Source organism: Cetorhinus maximus, chromosome 16 (assembly GCF_964194155.1).
Source record: "Cetorhinus maximus chromosome 16, sCetMax3.hap1.1, whole genome shotgun sequence".
Taxonomy (NCBI): Eukaryota; Metazoa; Chordata; class Chondrichthyes; order Lamniformes; family Cetorhinidae; genus Cetorhinus; species Cetorhinus maximus.
The window spans coordinates 74,838,477-74,865,863 of record NC_135894.1 but is presented as its reverse complement, the minus strand read 5'-3'; the positions used below and the strand labels follow the sequence as shown (position 1 = coordinate 74,865,863).

Below are 27,387 nucleotides of genomic sequence, written 5' to 3'. Positions count from 1 at the left end.
TTTTTTAAAATTCATTTTTATTTTTTTAATCCATTCATTTTCATTTTTATTCATTTATCCATTGTTTTATCTGCTTTTTTAAATCCCCTTTTTATCCCTTTTTCCATCCTTTTGCCCCAACCATTGCCTCCTTCCCTCCCAACTTGCCCCCAAAAGGGCCATCTGTTATTTGTTCTATGTTCTTTCACGGAGGGCTTACCCTTGTTCTGCTGTTAACACGTTCTGCTTTCTTATCTTTATGCCACCATCAGCACCTCCTTTAGCCTATATCACTACCATTAACACTCCCGTTGTCTTTTTGTCCATGACATTTTTGTCCACCTCTTCTTAGCCCCCACCTATCGCTGGCCTTCTTTCCAGCTTCACCTGCTCCACCCCCTTAAACAGTATAAATTTCATCACATTTCTACCTCCCTTTAGCTCTGAAGAAGGGTTATACAGACTCGAAACTTTATCTCTGTTTCTCTCTCCACAGCTGATGTTAAACCTGCTGAGTTTTTCCAGCATTTTCTGTTTTTACTGCACTGCACTGCATGCGACTTGAAATCATAACCTTCTTTCATTAGTACAGCTTTCACAAACAGTTGCATGTTTTGCTGCTCTGCCTCAAAAGCTCTCAGTTTGCAGAGTGAAATGTCAAGGTGAAATATCAAGGTGAAAATCCATTTTATAAAAATAGCTTTTACCCACCCCCTTGGAAACTGGTGAGAATTAATAAAAAATATCAAAACTAAAGAAAGTGCTTCTGGAATGTTGATCCTATATAATTCCCACCACTGCTGTCATGCTGACCTCTGTCTCTGCCTCCTGCAGTGTTCTGGTGAAGTTCAGTGTAAACTCGAGCAACAGCACCTCATCTTTCGATTAGGCACTTAACAGCCTTCAGGACTCAACATTGAGTTTAACAATTTCAGACCATAATCTCTGCCCCTATTTTTTTCCCCTTTTTGCAAGTTTCGGTTTAGGTCAGGATTTTCCCGTTTTTGCTTTCAGGTGGCAGCTGCTTTTCGCACCTTCTCTAGATACATCTTTTGTTTCTTTACTTGTCCCATTATCACTCTTTTTGGCCTTGCACCATCTACTCTTTTGTCATTTTCAGTCTTCTACCCTATCACAGACATTTTGTTCTTTTTCCAATCTCCCCCACTTTGCCTGCTTAAAACCTATTACATTTCTCACTTTTATCAGTTCTGATGAAGGTTTTTGACCTTAAACGTTAACTCTGTTTCTTTCTCCACAGATGCTTCCTGACCCGCTGAGTTTCTCGCATTTTCTGTTTTTATTTCAGATTTCCAGCATCTGCAGTATTTTGCTGTTTTATCTATTTCTTATTTTGCTTCCTGCCAAAAAAACCCAAGATTTGTTCTAATTCCAGCAGTCCTTCTCCTGTCACTTTTCCCATGTCACAACAGGAGATATAACACCTATCGCTGTGATTCCTCTTGCACCACTGTCCAGAGACGTTAGCTCTCCTTCAATGTGAGACCACAATTTTTGTGTGCTATTTCTAATCTAATGTATTGTGTTTGCCACCCACTGTGCAGTCTGTTCTTTTCTGGGGATACGAAATGCAGGTTAGTTAACTGCTTTATTGAACATCTGTTCTGTTACACTTCTAACTTTTGGAGGTTTTCTACTTTAATTCCTCCTCCTAATTTTGCTCTGACATTTCCACCTTTGGTCTCCAACACTCCTCAGAGCAGGTTCAACACAGTCTTCAGGAACAGTATCTCATCTTTCAGCAGGGCACTTTTGCATTGGTCATTGTGACTTAAGACCTTAGCTTCCCATTCCTTTATATTGGCGTCAGTGAAATGTATCTTCCAGTATTTTCTGTTTTAATTCCTGATTTGTTTCATTTGTACTTTTTTCTTTTGCCAACCTCTCTCTGTATTTGTTTCAACCACTCTATATCTTTCCAGCTTCTTAACAATTGGCTCAAGGTTTGTTGCAATATCTTTCCATCAACATCATGGATGATCATTTTATATCATCTTTCAGTTTCTGTTGTGCTGTTTGCAGGCCATTTAATTAATTAACTTCCTTGCTATGAATTAGAACATTTATTGCTTCTGTCTCCAGTACCTTCCTCTTTTTCTTTCGAAAATTGCTTGCTTTGTTTTCAGTCTGAAGGTGTGTATACATCTGAACTGTTAACCCACCTTTCATTTTTTTCAACATATACTGGCTGATGCATTCATATCTGGCATTTTCTATTTTTTTTATTATACAAAGTGTGCTGCTTCATTCATTTGGTCTTCAGTCTTGTTTGAATAACTTCTGGTTTTCTTTTTGCAGATGGCGATCTTATCACCATATTTGATAGCTCAGATCTCTCCTTTGCTATCCAATGTAGTAGGATACTTAAACTTACATTATTTGGTGAGTATAAGTACATCTTGATAATGTATTGCATGTTAGTCCTGTTAAGACCTTTTTAATGTAATCCAGAAACTTAAAAATATTTAATTTAATTTGTAGACTGCTCAGATGTCAATGTCTGAATGTGACTCTAAATAAAAGGCTATGACACAATTATGGCTAAATGTTAATTGCTGAAATAAAAACAGAAAATGCTGGAAAAACTCAGCAGGCCTGACAGCATTGTGGAGAGAAAAACAGCTAAAATTTCGAGTCTGTACGGATTCAAAACGTTAACTCTGCTTCTCTCTCCACAGATGCTGTCAGACCTGTTGAGTTTTTCCAGCATTTTCTGTTTTTATTTTAGATTTCCAGCATCCGCAGTATTTTGCTTTCTCTTTCTATTAAGAATAGCTATGTGTCTTAATTAGAGCACAATAAATGTGGCAAAAGTTTTAGCAAAAAAAAAAACACCCTATGATTATAACTATTTTCTGAAGACAATAGTGATGAACCTGGTGCTGGATGTCCACATGATGGATTGACTTCAGGACTTCATGGCATCCTGGGAATACTCTTGTGTTGCAAAGATAGAGTCATAAAATACTAATGTATTGTACTGCTTGTAGAATTTCCTTCTTTAAGAGCCCAACATATCCTCCATCGGGCAACCAATTACGGAGAAAATACATGTTGCTAAAAATGTTGACCTTATAGCATTTCGTTTTTGTCAGAAGACATGTCTGATACATTCATTTTGAGAGTTTGAGCATGTTTGAATATTTTCTTTGAAGGAGTATTTGTTATTGGATGTGCAATTAAATCACTAAGTCATTTTCCAGGTATTAAATGCTATTATATTTCAAACATTTATTCAGTCATTTCAGTTACCTGAGATGATCCTGTATAACTTGGCTACTAACTGGATAAATCTGTTGTTATTCGGAAGCCTTTTTTAATGCCTTATTGCAGGGAACACCGAAATTAACTTTCTGAACCACAAAGCAATAAATAAAGCTGAGCAAAGATTCCACCCATCCTGGTTTTGGTATCACCTGGGATGCTTGTTTGCCCAAAATTGCATAGATGAGAAAAGTTGTTTGTTGAACATTTTCTCACTTTTCTGCAATCACAGACTATCTTAAATATTATATTTAGGTATAGTATAAACTGGGTATAGGGTAAAATGATGCACACTCCTACAATATCAGTATGGTATTTCTGTTTCCCATTCCTGTTGTGAAGTAATGTTTATATTTTAGGGTTTGTGGTGTGGGGAAGAGGCAAAAAAAAATCAGTCAGGATCCCAGAATTAATCTTCAGTTTAAAATTGAATTAAATAGATTCAAAAGGCCAAAATTTTAGTGAGGTCTAAAAAAAATGTTCGTAATGAATGGAAATGCCAACATTTCTTTCAGCAAAGGCCATTATAACCAGTGACCAGGCCACTTTAGCCCTGGCAGTTTTAGCTGGATTTGAACTCCATTCCTAGAAGTGAAAGGACTACAGTATTCACTTCTAACCAATTCCCTTTCCAACTCTGAAGCCTAGTCATGTTGTTATTTCCCTATAAGTTAAGAAGACTGTTTAACTCTAACCAGTGAAGCTGACCAATATAGTGGAAGCTGATTTTTCATTTGCTTTTACTTATTTTCCACTTTGTTGTGTACTTTTAAAACATTCATTTTTCTTTTCTGTACTTTTCCTAAGTATGACATTTGCTGAATATTGTTTTTTCTTCAAGCTAGAATTCCATTTGCAACCTCCTATTCCTCTTCATATTACTGCTTCTGTAAATCCATGCCAATGTTTCCCATTACTCCATTTTTCAGTCTCTCCAATCAAGTTTCCACCTCTGCCACAGATAGAAATTGACCCAGTTAGAGTCAGAAATAACACATTGTGGCTGCAATCATTCTGAACCATCTCTCCTTGCCCACCTCAAACTCCCAGCGTTAGACTTTGAAGCTCACCTCTGAATGGTGGAATATGCCTCAGTTTAATTCAGCCTGAGTAACTGGCTAAGGAGGCAGATGTGCCAGCGGCAAAGGAGTAGAGTTTTTGGCACAGTTCAAAAATTATGCCTCTGCTTTCTGACCATCAAAGTGGAGGAAGAAGTGACACATTCCATGTTGAAGAAAGAACTCTGATTTTACAGAGCACCTTCCATGTCCTCAATGACTGTGAAACATCTTGGAACAATGTTTCAAGCTTTTTTTAGGCAAAGTGATGGTCAGTTCATCAAGAATTCATAAGCAGCAAATGAGATAAATGACCAGATTATGGTATTTGTACTCAGTATAATTTCATTGATTTGATTTGACGTCGATTTTTAGCAAGCTTGCATTCCTTGCCTTGCATGTGCTGTTAAATTCACATGCAGGTGACATCATTATTACAGTATTATTGAGAAATCAATAGTTGTTCTAATCCTTTAATGTTGCTTTGGGTTGGGGTAAAATTTTGGGTTTTGTTTAAAGGAAGGATTACTTATGTAGCCATGCATGTCCTCTCTTGATATATTGCTTTCAGTGAGATAATTTAAAATACTAATAAATGCCTTGGTTATGCACTGATTCACTACAGTTTCCTAAAATTTATGCTTGTATCTTAGTATTATATAACAACAAAAACATATATTCATGTAGTGCCTTTCACATCGATTAACACCCCAATGCATTTCAGAGGCATAATCAACAATATAAGTTAAAATGCATTTCTTTTATAAAGAACATAAGAACAAGGAACAGGAGTAGGCAGTTTAGCCCCCTGAGCCTGCTCAGCCATTTATTAAGATCATGGCTGATCTGATAGTAACCTCAAATCCGCATCCCGCCTGTTTCCGATAACCTATCACCCACTTGCTTACCAAGAATCTATCCACTTCTGCCATAAGAATATTCAAATACTCTGCTTCCACCGACTTTTCAGGAAGAGAGCTCCAAAGACATTCAACCCTCTGAGAGAAAAAAATTTAATCATCTCCGTTTTAAATGGGTGATCCTTTATTTTTAAACAGTGACCCCTAGTTCTAGATTCTCCCACAAGAGGAAACATCCTCTCCACATCCGCCCTGTCAAGGCTCCTTACGATCTTATATGTTTCAACCAAGTCGCCTCTTAGTCTTCTAAACTCCAACGAATACAAGCCCAGCCTGTCCAACCTTTTCTTAAAAGACAACCCATCCATTCCAGGTATTAGTCTGGGAAACCTCTGAACTGCTTCCAATGCATTTACATTCTTCCTTAAATAAGGTGACCAATACAGTACTCCAGATGTGGTCTCACTAGTGCTCTGTATAACTGAAGCATAATCTCCCTACTTCTGTATTTAGTTCCCCTCACAATAAATGATAACATTCTATTACTTGCTGTACCTGCATACTAGTTGCGACTTATGAAGTACCAACTATCACCTTTGTAATGAAATGTGAGAGGTGTTTTTAAAACAAACTATTTTTTGCTCTTCCTATCCAGGCCATTGTATTTGTTAAACAATTGTTGAGAGTTTTGTACTCACCTGTAATGGTTTGTTTTAACAGGAAAGAAAGTAGAAAGAATTACACTAATATAGAGCCTTTCACAATCTTAGGAGGTTTCAAAGTGCTTTACAGCCAATGAATTACTTTAGAAGGTTATACACTCTTGGAATCTAGAACATTGCAACAGATTTTCACACAAGATCCTACAAATAGTATAAGGTATTGATTAATGTCTACTGGGTGAACTCCCCTGCTCGCCTTCATGTAGTGCATTAGGATTTTTTATGTCCATCTGAGAAGACAGATAGGTCTTTGGTTTAGCGTCTTATCCAATTGATGGCGCCTCCTGAAAGTCCAGCATTCTTCAGTACTGCACTGAAGCACTGAAGTAGATTATGCTCAAATTTCCAGAGAGACTTTCGGACTCAGCGGTGAATGTGCTGCCAACTGAGCCAAGCTTAACACTTGACTGACTGTTTGATTATACTATATTTTTATCTCTTAACAATTTTTTTGTGTTAATGTTGAAGACATCTTTTTCTGTACAAACAAAGCCACAAAGAAACAATACTAGCTCAGATTTTCTGAATTTCAATATTAATATGAAGTGACTAGATTAATATTAAGACTGAGGTTAACTGAAAACTATATTCTACAGAATTATCTGATTTATAAAGTTCTCTCTCGGAATTTTTTCAAATACTACAAATGGAGGTTACCAATAGATACTGTCAAAACTTATGAGATACTGAAGAATTGAATAATTCCGTTTTTAAAATAAATGTAAAAACCATTCAGCCTGAGGCAGAATAGGACGTTAATTTTAAACTATTGAGCAAACTGAGAGAACAATTAAAAATGACCTCCCTGAAGATTGCTTCATTTAGTCTAGCTACTGAACTGAATGATTTATAATTATTGAATTATTTTCCTGCACAAAAATAGAAGCCCTTGGTATCCTTCAGGTGAGATGTTCAAATGAAGTTCCTGTTTGTTCAAATGGACATCAAGTACATGAAGTTCTCTTGGTGTTCTGACTAACATTCCACCTTCAACCAATAAATACCATCAGAGATGGATGTTGTTCATCTTATTAATGCATGTGCTATTGTGTGAGTACAAAATGGCTGTAACTGTACTCCACAAATAAACTTATTGTGTGAAGGTGTCTTGACAAAGAACATTATAGTGTTTGCATTTATATAGCACCTTTTAAAATTAAACAATTCTAATGTTTTTAATCACTGTTAGCTTTAAAAAAAAAGATTAGAAACACACTTCAGTAGTTGCTCATTCCTAAATTGAAAAGTTCCATGTTCTGTGAGCTTTAGTAATGAGTTAATTACAAGACACTTTGGACACCATGTACCTAAAGAAACTACATATTTTACTGTTAGAACTACCAAGTAGAATTGGGATGGCTTCTTTATTCTGTTGTCACAGTTTAAAAATGAAAAGCTAAAGTTGCAACCATGCACAGGTGATGGACATTGCAAATTGTAGATGACCCACATTGGTGTTTTTGTTTCCCAGAGTTCCACCAAATGACATTAGGTTGCTTTTTAATCTATAACCCAATACTGAAGTAATAAATCCTGAAGTAAAAATGTAAAATTCTGGAAATACTCAGCAGACCTGGCAGCATTTGTGGAGAGAGAAAAAGAGTTAACGTTTCAGATGGCTGATGAAAAGTCATGACCTGAAACATTAACTCTTTTTCCCTTTCCACAGATGTTGCCAGACCTGCTGAGTATTTCCAGCATTTTCAGTTTTTATTTAAGCTTTCCAGCATCTCCAGTATTTTGCTTTTGTAATAAATCCTGAGGTTTTACTTGAAAAAAAATCTGATTAGCCCAGGGACAGGAGTTTTCCAAAACCTGCTGGCTGGCTAAGGGTAAAAACTATATGAACTATATTAAATAGACAGAAGTAGATTAAAAATGAGTGCACTTGCAAAACATTGCTCATTGTCCTGAGCAATGCCTACAGAATGAAACTTTAATATAGTGATTTGTGTGCTGCTTCCAGATGACCAGACTTTTCTTCCTGTCATAATCATTAGGATTTGGCATAAAACTGGAGTATTAACACCAGCCAGATGTTTGTACAGGAAAGCAGACTGGCAAGAAAGATGTGCTGCAGATGGAAGTTCTGGTTAGTTTTTCTCTTTCTCTTGAGGCAAGGCTTAAAAGTTCTTGCTTATACTTTGGAGCATTAGTTCAGAGGTCACACTATATAAAATAACAATGCAGTGAATTATTTCTACTCCATTTCACACCATGTGATGCAGATGCCCAGATCTCGCTGGAGTGGGCTTCTTGCAGCAAGTGCTGTTAGATAGATTTTTTTTCCTGTATCCTTCAGCTCAAATCTTTTGCACTGTAACTTCCTGGAAGTGCGAGTTGATAAAGGGATAGATGTTAGTGAATAGTGGGCTCAACTGTGCATCTCCTTAACCAACGAGATTTAAGGATTAAGAAAGAAACAGAAATAAATAGAGGAGCTCTGGAGCAGGGAAGTGAATTAGGATGAAATCAGGTACAGAAATAAATAAGAGAGAGAAAAAAATAATGGATTAAGACAGAGAAAAAGAAACAAAGAAAAGTAAGGTAAAAATTTTTAAAATGGCAATTTTAAAACCTGAAGCAACAATAGAGTACTTGCAGGAATGAGATTGAGTGGTTTTAAGTTTTTCCCTTTCTGACTGAGAGATTGATTGGTATTGTATTAACAATTTCCTTACTCAAAGAGTGGTGGAAATGCAGAACTCGTGACCACAAAATAGTCAAGGCAAATAGTATATATGCATTTATAAGGAAGATAGGAAGAGCGGGTTAGATGAGGAAGGATGAAAGGAGTCTCGAATGGAGCACAGACGCTGATGTGGACCAATTGGGCCGAGTTGTTTGTATTTGCACTGCCACATTATGGGCTTGTCAGCTAAGTTTAAGCCTGTGGAATAAAAAGGACAGTGGCAGCATGGATACAAAGTTGGCTGAGAGGCAGAAAGTAGTCGTGAAGGATTGTTTTGCGGACTGGAGGAAAGTATGTAGTAGTGATACTCGAGTCAGTACAAGAACCATTGCTTTTCTTGATCTATATTAATTACTTAGACTTAAGTATACAGGAAACAATTTTGAAATTTGCTGATGACACAAAACTATTCTGAACTGTGAAGGGGATAGTGATAGATTTCAAGAGGCATATACAGGCTGGTGAAATGGGTGAACATGTGGCAAAGGCGATTTAAAGCAGAGAAGTGTGAAATGATACGTTTTAATAGGAGGAATGAGGGGAAGCAATGTAAACTAAATAGAACAATTCAAAAGGGGGTGCAGGAACAAGGAGACCTGGGGGTATCATCATTGTCATGTGTGCTTTGTCCAGAGGCAGGTCCTTGGCTCATAGGCCTGAATTTCATGCTTTCCTACCGATGGGTTTTTAGGCAGGGTGGGGAGGGTGAAGTGGCACGAATGGGCTGAGTTTCTGCCTGCCCTGACCTCTCAGCGATTTTACGCTGGAGTGGGCAAGCTGGACCTCCCTTCCCACCGAACCCCCACGGCCTCTGCTCCGACACTACAATCTCCCATTATCCACTCCCCCAGGCTTTCCCTATCCTCCCTGCCCTGAGACCACGAAAACTCACCTTTCTGTGCACTTGAAGACTTGGGCTCTGTGGACTTCGTGAACTTCCACTTCTGTCCACTGCAGCTTCTGTTGCTGCAGGGACCAGAGAGCTTCCAGCCAATCAGATTGACCTTGAGCTCTGTAAGATGGGGCTTCCTTCTGAGTGAGGGGCAGAAGCCCCACCTGCAGCCAATAAATGCTTATTCGAGCATGAAATGGTTGCGGGGCAAGCAGCGTCAGTGGCGATCTGTCGCCTGCCGACTCTTTGAATGGCGGGACAAGAAACCCTGCCATCATAAATATCCTGGTCAAAGTCTTCTCCATGTCTCTATCATGTGCAAATCTTTTCATTTTCCAGTAACTTCCTTCACTCTTCAAGCCTTTCAGCACTGGTATTCTCTTCCTTCCTCTAACTGTTTTTCCATGAAATCTTCCCTCCATAGCATCTTGCTTTTCTGTTTCCTTTTAAGATGTGTCCTGTCCATTTCATAATTATGGTCAGCAAATTTTTCTTTGTTTACTCTCAGCTCTTCATCATTTGTTACTTTTTCTGACCACCTGATGCATTCCAATTTTCTCCAAACCCACATTTTGAAGCTGTTTAGCAAGTTGGCCTCCTCTTTCCTAAGTTCCAAGTCTCACATCCATACAAAACAAAACTCCAAATCAAACTCTTTATAAGTCCCTCCTTGAGTTGTTTATTCAGCTTTCCAGTTAACAACTGTCTCTTTTTATTAAATGCGTCCTTTCCTATTGCTATCTTTGTTTTTATTTCTGTGTCGCACCTTCCATCTGCAGATATTATACTTCCTAAATACTTAAATACTTGAATTCTTGCTCCTTTTCTAGTTCCTTTCCTTTTATGAACATGTGAATATATATTTTTTGGTAATTTTGAGATATGCACTACTTTGGTTTTTGCCAATGTTCACTTGCATTCCAAAATTCATGTCTGCTGTTATTAGTCTATCTACTAGTTGTTGTAGTTCTTCTGTGTTTGCTGCAAGTGGTTTGTCACTTGCAAATCTAACTAGTGTTATCATTCCCCCCCACCAACCCCTCTCTTCTCACCTCCCCCCTCTCCCCTCCCCCTGCAATCTTAATGCCAGATTCAGTGTCAAATGCTTCTTTAGTCATTGTTTCTGCATAGACAGTGATAAACAATACCCCCATCAAACTCCTCTTCCAATTACACACAGTTCCAACTCCCTGTTGGCTACTCTCAGTACTGTTGCTTGTTCCATGTACAGATTTCTTCAGTTGTCTGTCTCTCCAGTCTATTCCAATGTTTTTCAGCACTGTTAAGATCCAATCAACCAAAAGAACCAAAGGTGACATGAGGAAAAACTTTATTGTGCAACAAATTATTGTGATCTGGAATGCACTTCCTGAGAGTGTGGTGGAGGCAGATTTAGTAGTGACTTTTGAAATGGAATTGGGTAAGCATCTGAAGAAAGTTTTGCAGGGCTATGGGGAAAAGGATGGGGAGTGGAACTAGCTGAATTGTTGTTGCAAAGAGCCATCATGGACACAGCATGCCAAATGGCCTCCTGTGTTGAAACCATTCTATGATTCTATGTAATTCAACATTTTATGTAATTATCATATTGCTAATAAGGCACTTGCGCCACTAAGTTCCAGCCTTAACTTTCTGCAGAAAATGTAATGCTTTCTGTGAAATGAAAATTAAGCAAGTTTTTAAAAACAACAGGGAGGCTAAGGGTGAGATACCATTTGTGCAAAGCGAATGGTGGAGTGGTGTAAATCGTCCAGTCTGTTTTGGAGATTTGCAATTTGCAACATATCTCTTAATCCTTTGAATTTACTGGCTGATTTGTGCATTAATAATGGTGTGCATCTTTAATACTCATTACTCTTCTAGCAAGATTTGACCCAAAATTGAAACAGCTATCATCATGAAATTCTGGAATTGGTTTAGCTGCGGAAGTGGATAGGAACAAAGTGATGTTAAGATTATGAAATGAGTGAATGAAAGTTTGGAGGGCTTGCCAATCCATCTATCCATTTCAATTTTTTAAAGAAAATGTTTGAAGTTATTAGAGATTTCATCTTTGACATTCCAGTAAAATCCAGGATGAAGGAGATACATTGGCTTGAAAATGCTCAACTTGATTAGTTCATTTTCTTAAATACAATTTGGGACCTTAGATAATTCTATGATTACTGGTTTCAGATTAGTTTTGTGATCTGAAAGTCCTTGGCTAAATTAGCATTTTGTGTCACTAGAAGGAAGCAGTGAGCTGTGCTGTGTGTGACAGAAACTTAAAATAGATTTAATAACAATATTGGTTCCTGATGAGCAGCCATAACTGAAGCAATCCCAGGATGGACAGCACCCACATGAAAATTATACTGCCTGGTTGCCATCTGCCTAGTAACCATGTGAAATTAACCTCCACGTGCAGTATTTAAATCTTGCTGATTGTCTACCATATTTGCTTCATGTTTGGCATCATCAAAGCACGTTTAGCCACAGTATTGCTCATCTAATTGATGAATGATCTTTTACAGATCGGCAAACTGTTAACGAGTGGAGTGCTGCTGGGGCCCCAACTATTTATGATCCACATTAATGACTTGGATGAAGGGATAGACTGTATTGTGGCCATGTTTTACAACAGTACAAAGATAGTAGAAAAACAAATTGTGAGGAGGAAACAAAGAGTTTGCAAAGGGACACAGATGGAGTGGGCAAAAATTGGCAGATGGAGTATAATGTGGGAAAATGTAAGGTTGTCCACTTTGGTGGGAAGAATAAAAAAAAGAATATTATTTAAATAGAGAGAATGCATAATACTGCAGTACAATGAGATCTGGGTGTCCTTGCACATGAATCACAAAGTTGGTATGCAGGTACGGCAAGTAATTAGGAAGACAGACAGAATGTTGGCCTTTATTGCAAGAGGGATGGAATATAAAAGTAGAAAAGCAAGGAATTTGGACTGGTAATCAGTGTCAGGAAGACCAAAGTTATAAGCTAAGACATAGAGACTCAACCTTCCATCAACACTGACAAACTCACATTGGAGGCCGTCGACAGCTTCACACATCTTGGATTGACAATTACCAGCATCCTGTCCCTTGATGTTGAAATTAGCACCAGGATTGCCAAGGCCACAGCTGTCATCTCAAAGTTGAGCCCAGCTGCAAACTAACCAAAAATACAAAGCTCTTGTGAGTCAGTAACCTCCTTAACAGTAGTGAGACTTATGCAAGCCAAGAAAAGCAGCTGAATAGCTTCCATCTCCACTGCATCAGATGAATATTGGGCATCTGGCAAGACAAGAGTGCTGAATATGAAAGTACACCAGCATGCAGGGATCCCCAAACATTGCCCTCTTGAGTCAGTAGGGACTCCATTGGCTGGGTCTTGTGAGCCGAATGGATGATGGCTGCATCCCCAACTATGGTGAGCTTCCTATCAACATGAGACCAACAGGTTGCCCACATCTACGATACCAAGATGCCTGCGAGCATGACTTCAAGTGGACCGGGATCGGAGTCGATGCATGGGAAGCCCTTGCTGCTGAATGAGTGCCTGGAGACAAGCAGCCAGGAAGGGCGTGGAAAAAAGAGGACAAAAGAAATGACCAGATGGTGGAAAAGAGAGCCCACCAGTAGTAAAAAAAAAACATAAGTTGACTTCGGGCCAACACTATTCACCTGTACCAGCTGTGAAAGGGACCGTCACTCACAAATCGACCTCTACAGCCACAACAGACAGCCATATAGAAGTGACATACACCCTGGGCACAGTCCATCGTCTCTGGAGACAGATGATGCCAATAATAACCTAACCTTAATACAACTGTACAGTACATTGGTGAGACCACACCTAGAGTACTGTGCAGTTTTGGTCTCCTTATTTGCATTGGAAGCAGCTCAGAGAAGGTTCACCAGGCTGATTCCTAAGATCAAGAGGAAAGGTGTAGCGGGTTGGGCCTGTACTCATTGGAATTTCAAAGAATGAGATGTGATCTTATTGAACCATATACGATTCTGAGGGGGCTTGGTAGGGTAGATGTGGAGAGGATGTTTCCCTTCCTGGTCGAATCCAGAACTAGGGGGCACAGTTTCAAAATAAGGGGTCTTCCATTTAAGATGGAGATGAGGAGGAATTTCTTTTCTCACAGGGTCGTTAGTCTTTGGAATTCTCTTTCCCAGAGAGCAGTGGAGGCGGGTCATTGAATATATTCAAGGTTGAGATAGTGAGAATTTGGGTCTTAAAGGCATGAATGAGGTGGAGCTGAGGACGGGGTGAAGTCAGGCGATGTTTCAAGTGAGAGTGGTGAACTGAGATTCATGTTTTGTAACCCCTTGATTAGACCAAATTGCCACAGTTTTATACTGCTGTCATTTGACAGAAGACTTGTTGTTCTTATAGGAAACAGTGCAGAAAGTGAATGTACATTCTGTCCTGTAGCATATTTCAAGAGTATAATAGCGATAATGCATGTTAAATACTATGCTCATTCATAGACAGGAAATGATAAACATACAGCATTGAAGGTATATCTGGGTCATGTTTATGGAACTGCAAATTTTTTGTATATATCTTTTTTTTTAAAACCTCATTCATGACATGTAACATTTGAGATGTCACCTTGCTTAAAGGCTTGTGCTTTGCTTCAATATAAATGGTTTCTCGAGCTCCGTAATTGCTAGGCAAAAACCATTCCCAAGTTGACCATATAGGGCCCCATTCAAAATGGAATTTAGCTATGCCTGTCCAGCTGAGTGATAAATTTTAACTTTGGGATCTTAAAATATGTGGCTCCTGGACAAAGAATGGATGCTGAAGTATGTGAATGCCTCTACATTGAGGTGCATTTGGGCACTGTTGATTTTTTAAAAATTCTTTTTATATGTTAAAAAAACAGAACTTTCATATTGTTGATTTGTTATGGATAGATACATTCATATGAAAGTTAAATTAACTAGTGTTAAAATCAATGTAAGTCCATCTACCTATTAACAAATCTTACACAGATTCCATCTCAAACATTTTTGTAATTGCAGATATGCTTCAGCAAGTTTACCAGACATTGCACCAACTAAAACCTGTTTGTCTGGTTTGCCTGATCAATACCCAGAAGTAAGAATTGTGCCTTGAGTATCTTGCAGTTTGAGTTGATCTGTTATAGCATATAGGTATTCAGCAAGATCTGTAATATATTGTGTCTCTGTGCAAAATTGTAATCAGCATAATTCTCAGAGTTGGTTTTAAGAAGCTGGGTTTGATCAAGTAAACAGATAAATTCAGCAAAAAATAAATACATCTTGGAACAATATTTTGTTGGAACTCAAAGTGGACGCTGCAGCTTTGTGTAGTGAGATGATTAGTTAATTGTACCTCACATATAATGTCACTAGGGGGCAGTATTGCATAATGAAAACCTGAAAATTTGAATTATTAATATGGACACTGAAAATGAGTATACCTTAAAGTCTGAAATATGAGAAATGCATAGCTTTTTTTAAACTGAAGGGTATGAATTTTCAGTTTTGGTAGCTTTTTGCCAGAAACATGGTCCTTGGGCTATCTCTTTTGCCATCTACCATGTTGGTAGTCACAGGCAATTACAATTAATCTAAAACAGACCCAGATTTGAGGTGAAGAAAAACCCTATATTTCTCACAGACATGTTACAGCTACTATGGCCAAGACTTTTCAGTCCTGTCCTGGCGGGACCCACCATGGGGGATGTGGCAGCTCAGCTAAAAGTCCGTTGGCTTTCGGCGGGACCGGACAATCTTGACAGTGGGCGGGGACAGAAAATCCTGCCCTCTGTTATTTCTCAAGTTAGTGATGTATCCTAAAATATTATTTTGTGGAGGTGATCTATTTACATTACGTTTGAATGAATCAGCATTATCTGCTTCCACTGTCACCCTAGTCTGCTCTATAGGTTTATCACTTGCTTACTGAAATAATTTATCCACAGATTAGTTTCAAGGTCATCCCTGCTCTAATTGTAGACCATGTTGCCTGGTTTGACTGTACTGGACAGAGTGAAGCAGCTTATTATGGTCAATTTTATCTAGGCCCTTGGAATTCTATAAATGGTACTCATGAGAATATGTTCAATTCGTCATTATTCAATCCTTCCATTGACTCAACCATTCTGTTTGCTCTCCCCTGTATCCTTTCAAAAGCTTCATATCCCTTTTGCACTGAGGCAACCAGACTTTTGACAGTATTAAAAGTAGGATTGCATCGATGATTTACAAAGTGACAAGATTACCTTGCTATTCGGTTCAATCTCAACATCTGATTTATTTTAATTGCTGTCACTGAGCATTGTTACACTAGTCTAAATTTATTGTCAGTCAGGACCCTTGGATCGTTTTCACTTTTCCATACATGTTATTTTATTTCTATCTCTTTAATAGTCTCTTTCTGGATTTCTTGTCCCCTTGTGAAGCACTTTACATTTCAGGACATTGAATTTAATCTGCCACTTGTCTGCCTAATTCCCAAGTATATTTAAGTTCTCCTGTAGCTTGATCTGTACAACTTTCTAATGTATCATCTTCCTTTTGTACTGTCAACAAACTTAGCTATTGCACTTGTGACTCCTCACTTCAGGTAAGAAGCTCTTAAACAAAAAGTTTCTAAACTTCTGGGTTCTTTCGGTCAACCAAGTACATTCAGTCACAGAATTGTTATGGTGTAGAAAGAGACCATTTGACCCATTGTGTCTGCACCATCTCTCCAAGAGAGCATTATGACTCCTCAGAGAGCCATTCTCCTGCCTTTTCCCTGTAACACTGCACATTATTTCTATTTAAATAATCATCCGATGCCCCCTTAAATGTCTCGATTGAACCTGTCTCTAGCTCACTTCCAAGCAGTGCATTTCAGACCTGAACCACTGCTGTCTGAAAAAATATTTTCTCAAGTCACATTTGCTTCGTTTGCAAATCACTTTAAATCTGTGCCGTCTCGTTCTTGATACTTTTACGAGTAGGAACAGTTTCTCCCTATCTACTCTGTCCAGCCCCCTCATGATTTTGAACACCTCTATCAAATCTCCCCTTACCCTTCTCCTTTCCAAGGAGAACAGTCCCAACTTCTCCAATCTGTCGTCATAACTGAAGTTTCTCATCCCTGGAACCATGTTTGTAAACCTCTCCTGTATTCTCTCCAATGTGTTCACACCCTTCCTATAGTGTGGTGCCCAGAACTGTGTACACTACTCCAGCTGAGGTCTAATTAGTGTCCGATACAAGTTCAGCATAACCTCCTTGCTTTTGTACTCTATGCCTCCATTAAAAAACCCTAGGATACTGTATGCTTTATTAACTGCACTCTCCACCTGTCCTGCCATCTTTTAATGACTTACGCAGATATGCACCCAGGTCCCGCTGCTCTTTTAGAGTTGTACCCCTTATTTAATATTGTCTCTCTATGTTCTTCCTACCAAAAAGAATCACCTCACATTGAACTTCATCTGCCACCTATCTGCCCCCTCCACCAACTTGTCTATGTCCTTTTGAAGTGCTACACTGTCCTCAATTTACAATGCTTCCAAGTTTTGTATCATCCGCAAACTTTGAAATTGTCCCCTACACACCAAGATCTAGATCGTTAATACATACCAGGAAAAGCAAGGGTCCCGATACTGACCCCTGGGGAACCCCACTACAAACTTTTCTCCATTAACCATTACTCGCTGTTTCCTATTACTCAGTCAATTTTGTATCCCTTTTATCTCATGAACTATAACTTTTCTTGCAAATCAGCTGTATTGAATGCCTTTTGGAAACGTACGTCACCACATCAAGGTAAAATATTTCCGCTGATTACTGCTTTCAGTATCAGCCTTTCCAGAGAAACTGTATCAGTGACTTTCCAGAAGTCCATATACACTGCACCCACTGCATTACCCCAATCAAGCTCTTCAGTCACCCTCAAAGAAAACACGTAAACTAGGTTAGCAGTGGCTGCCCTTGTGAGCCCATTTGGCTATCTTTTATGATTTTACTTCTATCCAGGTGCCCCCTGATTTTATCTTTAAAAATTTTCTGAACTTCACCCAAAGTGCATGTCAAACTGAGTGCTGAATAGCCAGGTAGCTTTTGCTTTTTTTAATTTAAGGAGTAGCATCTACCTTTCTCCTGCCCCAAGCGCATCTCCAGTTTTCAGTGTTTTCTGGAAGATTTGCACCAGAGTTCCTGTAATTTCCCCCTCTAGCTCCTTAATGATCCTCAGATGCATCTTATCTAGCCCCTGAAATGCATTTAATTGAAGTTTGGTTACTACGTTGGTAGTAATGTAAATTGTGTCACAACTTATCTCTGAAACATTCTGTAGTACTCTTTGCAGATCAGATAAGTTAGCTGTCTCTTCCTTGGTAACAAGTGAGACAAAAAATATACTTGGCTCTTATGCAGCCTGTTAGCACCCATTGTCATGCCCTCAACCAATCCCATTTTGTGGCCCCAGTCCATCCCTTGTTTGCTTTTTCTCGTAATATAACTCAAACACTTGGTTATCATCCCTCACTCGTCCTTCTGTATACAGTAAGAATTTTTTTCTTTGTTAGTCTGAACATTTTTTCTCGCTCTCCTGTAATGCCTTTTGATATTGAAAGCATCTTGATTCTGTTCCATTTCTCTTCATGGATGTAAATCTTTGTTTTTTTTCTTCTTTGAGTTGCTGAGTAGTCCTGCTCAGTCATGTAGGGAGTGCCTTTAAGCTTTGGTACCTTTGCTTTGCATGGTTACAATGCATTCAGAAACAATGAAGGAGCTCCATAATTACTTCACTCTTCATTCTTCAAACTTGCCAAGCATACTCTGATAAGATGCCTAGTTTATAATATTGATCCTTTTAAAATTTAGTAGTTTTATTTGGGTTATTACAACCTCTTCAATTCTTGTAATGTCAAAAGTGATCACATTATGATCACCTAGTACTTAAAGCCTCAAACACGTTTGTGTTCGAAGTTTGGTAATTCATATTACTCTCAGTCAAATCCAAGATGTTTGCTTTTGGGTCAAAAACAGAAATCCCTTCCCTCCCATACCATACAATCGCCCTAGTCAATTTTGGGTAAAGTGAAATCTCCAAAGATTGTTGTTGGCCCCTTTGTTGTTGCCTTCCTTATCCCATCCCACAGTTCCTGATCCAGGCTTTAATCTTAGTCTGTAGCATGCCTCCAGTGTTGGTTTATATTTGTTACCATCTATTAATTTTCCCTAAAATGCCTGCCTTCTACTATGACACCCTCTCTTAAGTATCTCAGTTTTGGATTATATATATACTATTTCCTTTTCTCCTGATAAGGTCTCTACTAAACAACTTACATCCTTCTCGATAAGCGATGAGAATCATTCAATCACAGTGTCTCTGATACTGCTAAATGTCCAGTATATTTCTAGTAATAACAACACTGAGATCATTTACAACATTGTGAATAATGTCAGAGCAAACTTTGTGGCATGCATCCTTTTAGGTGGCGTATATTTAAAAAAAACTTAAAACAGGTATTTGTCAAGTGGCTCTTGCTCTGCTGTCTTAACTGAACATCAATATTCTATGCAATTGTTGGGGATTGTATCCTACCCTCACCCGTTATTCGCACACTTGCATCTCCAGAGATGCATAGAAGAATAACATACAATTGCAGGAACCGTGGTAAATTTTCCCATTTCTAACCCAAGGCTACTGAGACCAATTATAAGCCCCAGTAGACTCAGCACAGAGGATTCAATATAGATCCTTCCTAATCTTCATGGCTTAACTATTCGTTGGATAATTATACTGAGCCTTGGGGATCCTGGGGATACTCGTGAAAATTGAGTTGGCTTGTGTACATATGGATTTTGTCTGTTTCTAGTGGCTAACTTCAGAGGTGGAAAAGTGGTGTGAAAGGACATTTCTTTAGCCCACATTGAACACATGTGCCTTTCTCTTGGCCAGATGTATAACTATTTTATTAGCCTGGTGTGGTTAACATCTCCTTGTTTAACCTCAGTGATCTGAAGATTTTAAAAAAAATACTTCCCTTCCACCCTGAAAACCTGAAGTAATATGTTGCACCTAAAGAATGGAAAACATAATCACTTGCAAATGTTCACATGCAAAACATAGGTCTATCTTTCCCTCCTCACCACTTAATTTTTTACATTTTGCGCATTGTAAATAGAACTGATGAATCGAGTAGGGAACATTTACGTGGAAGCAGTGGCTATGTTAAGGGAGCAGTATTCAACCATTTGAGAACATGTTTTAAGGAACTGGGAGTTGGGCAAGATAGCTTGCCTGATGTGTTTGCAAAATGCTTCTACATTGACTGAATGTGAGACCATGTTTGCTTGATTTTGTTAACCAGTGAAGCCATTTTCTCATGTAATTTTAATTTGCCACAAAAAATAGGAAAGGTATGTTCAACAATAATAAGGGTATTGGTGGTGGGGGACATGGAAAAAAAGCTTTGTTTGGATCGTTGATACTATCCATTAAAAATCATCATGGTGTTTCATCTTCAAAAATCGTAAATGTTTTTCAGGTAAAACTTGGCTAGAAATAGCATTGGTTTAAATGTGCTTTGCATCTATGTAAATATTTTCATCGTATCACATCTGTAAAGGCAGTTTGTTTATCCTCGCTGAGTGACCTTGTTGAGTCAGTTATGGGTGTTACTTTAAATTTGAGAATTCATATAATTTTGTCAGCATGTAAACACTGAAGTTCATCTGATGCTTATTAAAATAACGTTGATTCCAATTTTAAGTAGGCTGGTCTATGAGCTGTGTAATTGACAAAATTAGATAATGGATAATTTTCTCAGCCAGCTGGCATGTGGGTGGCAAAGTACAGACAGTGCATGCATGAACCACATTGTGAACATTGGGCTAATGTTAAAAATATGAACCTAAAGTTGAAATAAATCATATTTAGTCTTCAGATGACTTAACTGAGAGAAATATTGGTTTAAAGAGATTGTATAAGTTGCCTCAGAAACATCCATTAAAATCTAAGAAACTTCCCTTTTTTAGATGTTTTATTGCATAACAAAGTTGCGAGCAAACCACATTTTTCCATAAAAATTACATTAGCAACTTGGCTGTCATCTGTACTGCATGTGAATAATGAGACCTGCTTTTGCTCAGTGGGGGGATTTATTGGAAACCATTGCCGAATAAGCTCACACTGGATTCTCTGTATAACTAATGATACTTGCCAAATTTTTGTTTGATAACTGTTTCATTCCTTAAAATGGTGCTTTGTGTGTTCTGCCTGTGTTTGTATATATTACAGCTTAGAAATGTGTTCTATTGCTGTCTAAACCTCTGACAAGAAATAATATCTTATTAGTTAAGCATGCACCATAAAATTGATTTGTGGAATAATAGAACTATCTCCTGACATGTGAATGTAACCTTTAATTGAGAATTGGCCTCGTGATGCTGCTGGACTGTTTAATGCATGCAAAGCAAGCTTTTTATTCACAGAATACACCGCTCTGGAACAGACTAATCAGTCCAAGTAGCCTGTGCTGATGGTTTATACTCCCCATGAGTCTCCTTTTATTCCATCTATATCATCTCAGCCTTTGAGTATTTCTTTCTGTTACTTTTTTCTCTCATATACTCTTTTAGTTTCCCTTTGAAATGTTTTGGATTATCCTAAAAAAAGCAAACGTTTTTTTCTGCATGTACCCTGTCCTGCCCATTCACAATTTTAGAGACTTCTATAAGGACTCTTATAAGCTTTCTCTTTTCTAAAGCATAAAAGCTGCAACCTGTTCAATCTTTCCCAATATTTGTAATCTCCCTGTTTTGGTACTTTCTGCAGTGCTTGCTTCTATGTCCTCCTTATAGTATGGAGACCAGAACTCTGAACAATACTCTGTGTGGCCTGACCAGAGCGCTAGCTGATTGATGCCTAGCCTACATCTAGTAAGGCAGTACCCACTAATGCCTGGACTGAAGCATAATGCATGGACTGAAGCAGCTAACGCAGTACAGGCCAGGATTGAATCTTGGCTCTTTCTGATCTGTAAGTCTGATCAATAGTACATCACGGAGATTTATTAGCACAAAATAAAATGACATAGCCAGGTGCAGAAAATCATGGACATTGACTGTGGAGAGATTGTTAGCAGATGATAGCAACACAACAGTAGCTTGCGTCTATATAAAGTCTTCAACATAGACATAGGAGTAAACATACTCTGAATGTGATGCTGTTCAAAAAGGAAGATTCTGCAAGTTGAGTCATTAATGACTAAACTCTGCATCGCTTAACATTACTTGGTGTGATTTTTCTTCCTCTTTTCTATCTTTAGTGGTGCCTTGTATTACAGATAGTGTGTGTGTGTGCGTATGTATGTTTTTGTTTAATGTTACCTTTGGCAACAATATCAAAGGTCAAATATGTTAGTAGAGCCTGCACGATGGGCCACAGAATATAGTGAATGGTGTGACCTGTTAATGCACAAGTGCAAGTTCTGACCAATTGTAAGGTTCTGAAGGGTGTCCAGAATCTACTGAAGTGTAATCCCTGTGAGTAATAAATGCCTTCAGCAGAAGAAGAAAAAAAATTAGCAAGTAAGAGGATGATTAAAAATTAAGCCTATTTTGAATATTGCAAATGATGCTATATTTGTTTCAAACTCTCTGTCAGGACATCATTGCCTGATCAAACTCCAGTTAATTTATAACTGATTCCACTTGTGCTGTGTGCGATGTGAACCTGTGACTGCTAGCACCTAGAGCACCTGCAATTGCACAACTTTTCAGGGCACAAAGCCTGCTCCTGACTTGATGCACTTGGCTTCGTTTTTGAATGACGATTCTGGCATTTGGAATGTCTAAGCTCAGTTTGTTCTGGTGCAGTGGAGGGTTGCTAATCAAGACAACTCCCAGATCGGAAAGAATATTCAACATGAGTAAAGTGTCATACCAGTTTGAATTGCACTTTTCCCAGCATTTAGTGCTCACCTGAGAAAGTTGGTGGCGGACTGACTCTTTGGACCACTGCCATTTTTGTGGTAATGGTGCTCCTGCATTTGGCAGCAAAATGCAAGATATTGACCCAGCAATGCTGAAGGAACATGTCTAAAAATGGCGAGTGAGTTGATGGAAAACCTGGGGATGATCATGCTTTCATATCTCAGCTGCTCTTGTTTTTCACAGTAGCGGAGGTTGCAGGGGAAGGTGGTGCCCCTAAAGTTACCTTTATTGAGTTGCAGCAGTGCATCCTGTAGATCGATCTACCACTGCCACAGTGCAGTGGTGATGAAGGGGATGAATATTGAGTCCAGCCATGTTGGCAGCAATCAAATGAATTGTTCTGCCTTGGATTGCTGATCAAAGAAAATACACCAACTTTAAAAGTATGCAATGCCAGATAGGAACAGATATATTGATGTGAGGGTTTCCAATTTAATTACCTTAAGGAAAGTCAGCATTTCCTTCATTTAAAAATGCTATTGAATTAGAAACTTTCTTCCTCCATCACTACCCCCCCAGTTGAAGATCCTGTGCTCTTCTACGGACCTACCAATTCTATCATCAGTGTTGGCAGGACAACATATCCTACTCAAAAAGTGTCAGAAAGGAGTGACCTTTTATTCCTCAGATTACTCTTGCAGGGGGACATGAACTTGTATTGAACCAAACCTGTTCAATCCCTAGATTCCTCTGAAATTCGTGTTTCTATATCTTAAGATAATCGCAACAAGCTCTTCGTGATTTATACGCGTGCTAATTGTTCATGCTTGACATGCTGATAGGAAAATTCTAAAGTCCTTTATTTGTCAATTAATCCTGATGCCACAATTTAAATTATGACCTTGCAACTGAAAGGAAATGCCCTTTGGTTTATATGCACAAGATGTAAAATTATGATGTAACCAGGATGTGAGACAGCCTAGAACCAGGCCATTCCGTGGACAGTTTTGATCAGACTGCTCCGCTTTGCCTTCTAACCTTTTACTATTCCTTCTTTCAATAAATTATCTAATTCTCTTTTCAAAGGATTTCTGGTTTCTGCTTTAACAAAAGCATGTAGCAAAGAATTTCAAATTTGAATAGCCTTCTGCCTATTTATTTTCTTTGTAATCTCCCTTTTAATTCTTTAGTTTTGAATTTTGGTTTAACCTGCCAATTACCTACAAATCACCAGCCTTCCAGTACATTTTCTTTTTACCCTTCCTGGAATACACTTGATTTGTGCCCTTTCCATCTCCTGTTTTAAAATACATCCTATTGTGGACCTACAGTTTGATTTGCCTTCTGTCATTCCATTTAAGCTGGACAATGTTCCTTTTTTAAATTTGCTCTTTTTTAAACAAACAAAGCATCTGTTTCTGTGCAGAGTTCTGATGAAAGGCCACAGACCTGAAACAGTAACTCTTTTTTCTTTCTCTGCAGATGTGCTAGACCTGCTAAGTGTTTCTAGCATTTTCTGTTTTTATTTCTGATTTCTTTTACTATCTTGTCCTATTTAATCTCTTTCAGTCATGGTCTTTATTACCTATATACCTCAAGCTCACTTTTTCTTCCAAGCTATCCATTCTTGCTTTTCATATTATTTGAAACACTTCCACATGCTTCTAGTTAATCTCTTCAGGGGATAATGATTCCAGCTTCGTTCAAGTTTAAGCCACCCTGTTGCACTCCTCATTCCTGCAGCAGAATTGGTCCCATCAAACACTCGAGCAATCTGAAATCTCCCTCTTACATAGATCTCTAGCCATCTGTCTGTCTATCTTACTGGTTAGCTGGAAATAGCCATCTGTCTGCCCATCTTACTGGGTAGCTGGAAATAATCAACAGATTACAACCTTCGCGCTCCTGCTTTTTAATCTAGTTGCTAACAGAATCTCACAGTGCAGAAGAGGCTCTTCGGCCCATCGACTCTGCACCGACACGTGAGAAACACTTGACCTACCTACCTAATCCCATTTAACAGCACTTGGCCCATAGCCTTGAATGTTATGACGTGCCAAGTGCTCATCCAGGTACTTTTTAAAGGATTCCTAACAATTGGAATTTTTTTTTAACCAAACCTGGATTTTTTTTCCCCTATGTAACTGGTTCAGGCATGAACTATGTCTTTGGTCTGCACTGGCATGCTGCTTTGGGCAGCATTAGAGTGGGCTTCAGTTGGAGCATGGTGAGAGATGGGCTTTTTAAGGGTTAATTTCTATCTAAAGTCCAATTTTTCTTTAACTTAGCAACTAACTAAAAGTTGCTCTTTGGGTTGGGAGAAAGTGAGTTTTAGTCCAGCTTTTAAAACGGGAGTTACACAGGCTCTGCTTGCAGCTGCAGCTAGTAAATTAGTTAACTGGCTTAAGCAGGTTTTCAGAAGTGAGATTCAGGCAGCACAAAAGCAAGCCATCTACAGTGCTGCCTTGGGCTGCATTAGAGTGCTTTTGTTGGAGTTTAATGAGAGAGGGAGTTCGCTGAAGTGGGAAGGAGCTACAGTTTGATTTGCCTTCTGTCATTCCATTTAAGCTGGACAATGTTCCTTTTTTAAATTTGCTCTTTTCATTTTCTTGTCCTTTCATTTTCTACCTTTCCTCATTAAGAAGAGCCGCAGCTTTGGTAAGTAGGACCTGGTAAGTATTTCTTCTGTCCTTAATATCCTCTAAACTAGAGGAAGTAAAAGTAAAGGGAATAATTTAAGGGTAAGTCATGGCAGGGCAGCTCGGCCAAGTGGAATTCTCCTCCCGTGCGATGAGGGAAGTCAGGGACACTTCCAGTATCCAGGGCTACCATGCGTGTAGGAAGCATCTCCAGTTGCAGCTACTCGAAATCCGTGTTTCGGAGCTGGAGCTACGGCTGGAGTCACTGTGCAGCGTCTACAAGGATGAGAGCTTTGTGCATAGCACGTACGGTGAGGTGGTCGCGCCGCAGGTGAAGAGTGCACAGACGGAAAGGGAATAGGTGAGCGCCAGACAGAGTAAAAGCACTAGGCAGGTAGTATAGGAGCCTCCTGGGCCCACCTCTCTCTCTCTTAACAGATCTTGTGTTTTGGATACTTCTGGGGAGACGGTTTCTCAGAGGAATGCAGCAAGAGCCAAATCCGTGGTGGTGGTGGGGGCGGGGTGGGGAGCAATTGTGATGGGGATACTATTGTAAAGGCAACAGATAGACATTTCTGTGGCTGTAGATATGACACCAGGATGGCATATTGCCTCCCTGGTGCCAGGGTCAAGGATGTGACTGAGCGGTTGCAGGACATTCTGAAGGGGGAGGGTGAACAGCCAGAGGTTGTGGTTCATATCAGTACCAACTGAATACAGCAGCAAGGATGCCTTACTGCAGCTGCACAGGGCCTTGGTGAGACCACACCTGGAGTACTGTGTGCAATTTTGGTCTCCTTACTTAAGAAAGGATATACTTGCTATAGAGGGAGTGCAGTGAAGGTTCACTAGACTGATTCCTGGGATGGCAGGATTGTCGTATGAGGACAGATTGGGCTAACTAGGCCTGTGTTCACTGGAGTTTAAAAGAATGAGAGGAGATCTCATTGAAACGTATAAAATCCTGACCAGGATGGACAGACTGGATGCAGAGATGATATTTCCTCTGGCTGGGGGTGTCTAGAACAAGGGGTCACAGTCTCAGGATACAGAGTAGACCATTTAGGACTGAGATGAGGAGAAACTTCTTTACTCAGAGGGTGGTGAACCTATAGAATTCTCTCCCACAGAAGGCTGTGGAGGCCAAATCATTGAATATATTTAAGAAGGAAATAGATTTCTGGATTCTAAAGGCGTCAAGGGGTGTGGGGAGAGAGCGGGATACGGCATTGAGATAGAGAATCAGCCATGATCATATTGAATGGTGGAGCAGGCTCGAAGGGCCGAATCACCTCCTCCTATTTTCTATGTCTTCTGGATGATCCAGCTCTCTTTTCAAGAGTTTATGCACTTCCTCCATTGTGATCCTGTACCTGGCACTAACTTAAACTCATGTTTATGCTTATGAAAACCACTAAGCTTCTTGTTGCTATCAAATCTATGCCTACACTGAGTTCTTTAATCAACCACTTTACCCCTGTGCCATAGCATTGTTTGTGGTTTTCCTCCACTGAGTCCTTACTCTGGAGCAGTGATTCAATAATAGAGTCTAAAAAGCTTAGTTATTGGAATAAGGCAAATTACAGTGGGATGAATTAGAAGGAAAATGTGTAGAACAAAAGCAAAAGTAGTAAATATTGAAATGCAAGATTGGTACAATACAGTCTGAGAGCATTCTGATGAGGGAGAAAAAGGTCGACATCTAGTGTTATGGTTCCGTGAAAGAATAGTTAAAATAGAAGAAATCATTTCCGATCCAGACAATTATTATCTCCTTTGGATATAGAACTTGCACTCACCTTGTTATTCCTGTCAAGCTTGTATTTACAAGGGTATGTTAGAGTTCACATGACATGCCTAATAGCAGTCCCTTGAGTCACCTTGCTCAGGGCTCCTTTCAGGGTCATCTGGGACCCAGCTACCTGGAATGTCTTGTGTGTTTTCATCAAGTATCATTATTTTAAATTGGTTGCTCAGACAGTTAGCAATTTGGCATTGTTGTGTTCCAAGCTGGCCTGAAAATACAAAGGATCAAATGCCAATCACCTGCTTTTGAGAACTAATTTACCTTCTTATTAAATGAGAGTGTTCTGCATTGGAATGGTAGATTACTTGCCAAAGACATAGATTCATTCTTTGAAGTTTAGCCTCCACATGCAGAGCTCCTGCATGGCTGACATTCCAATTCCCATTCACCACCCCCCCAGCCCCCCAACCAATCCATTCTCTTTCTGACTTGGAGCAGTTAGAAATTGTATTTTGCTGTTTTTATATTTATTGTTTGACTTTTTTCATGCTGATCACTTATTTTTTGCAATGTTTCAGCCCTTCCTCTGGCCCTTCAAGCAAAAT

General features: G+C 39.1%; 1 protein-coding gene across 2 annotated transcripts in view; it reads left to right on the top strand.

Annotated features, from left to right (window-relative positions):
- tfg (trafficking from ER to golgi regulator) overlaps positions 1-27,387 on the top strand; it is a 157,828-nt gene that overhangs the window by 28,054 nt on the left and 102,387 nt on the right. For both annotated transcript variants that reach the window (XM_078560080.1, XM_078560081.1), the window contains exon 3: positions 2,299-2,382. In XM_078560080.1, coding sequence (XP_078416206.1) covers positions 2,299-2,382 — 84 coding nt within the window. The remainder of the gene's footprint in view (positions 1-2,298; positions 2,383-27,387) is intronic.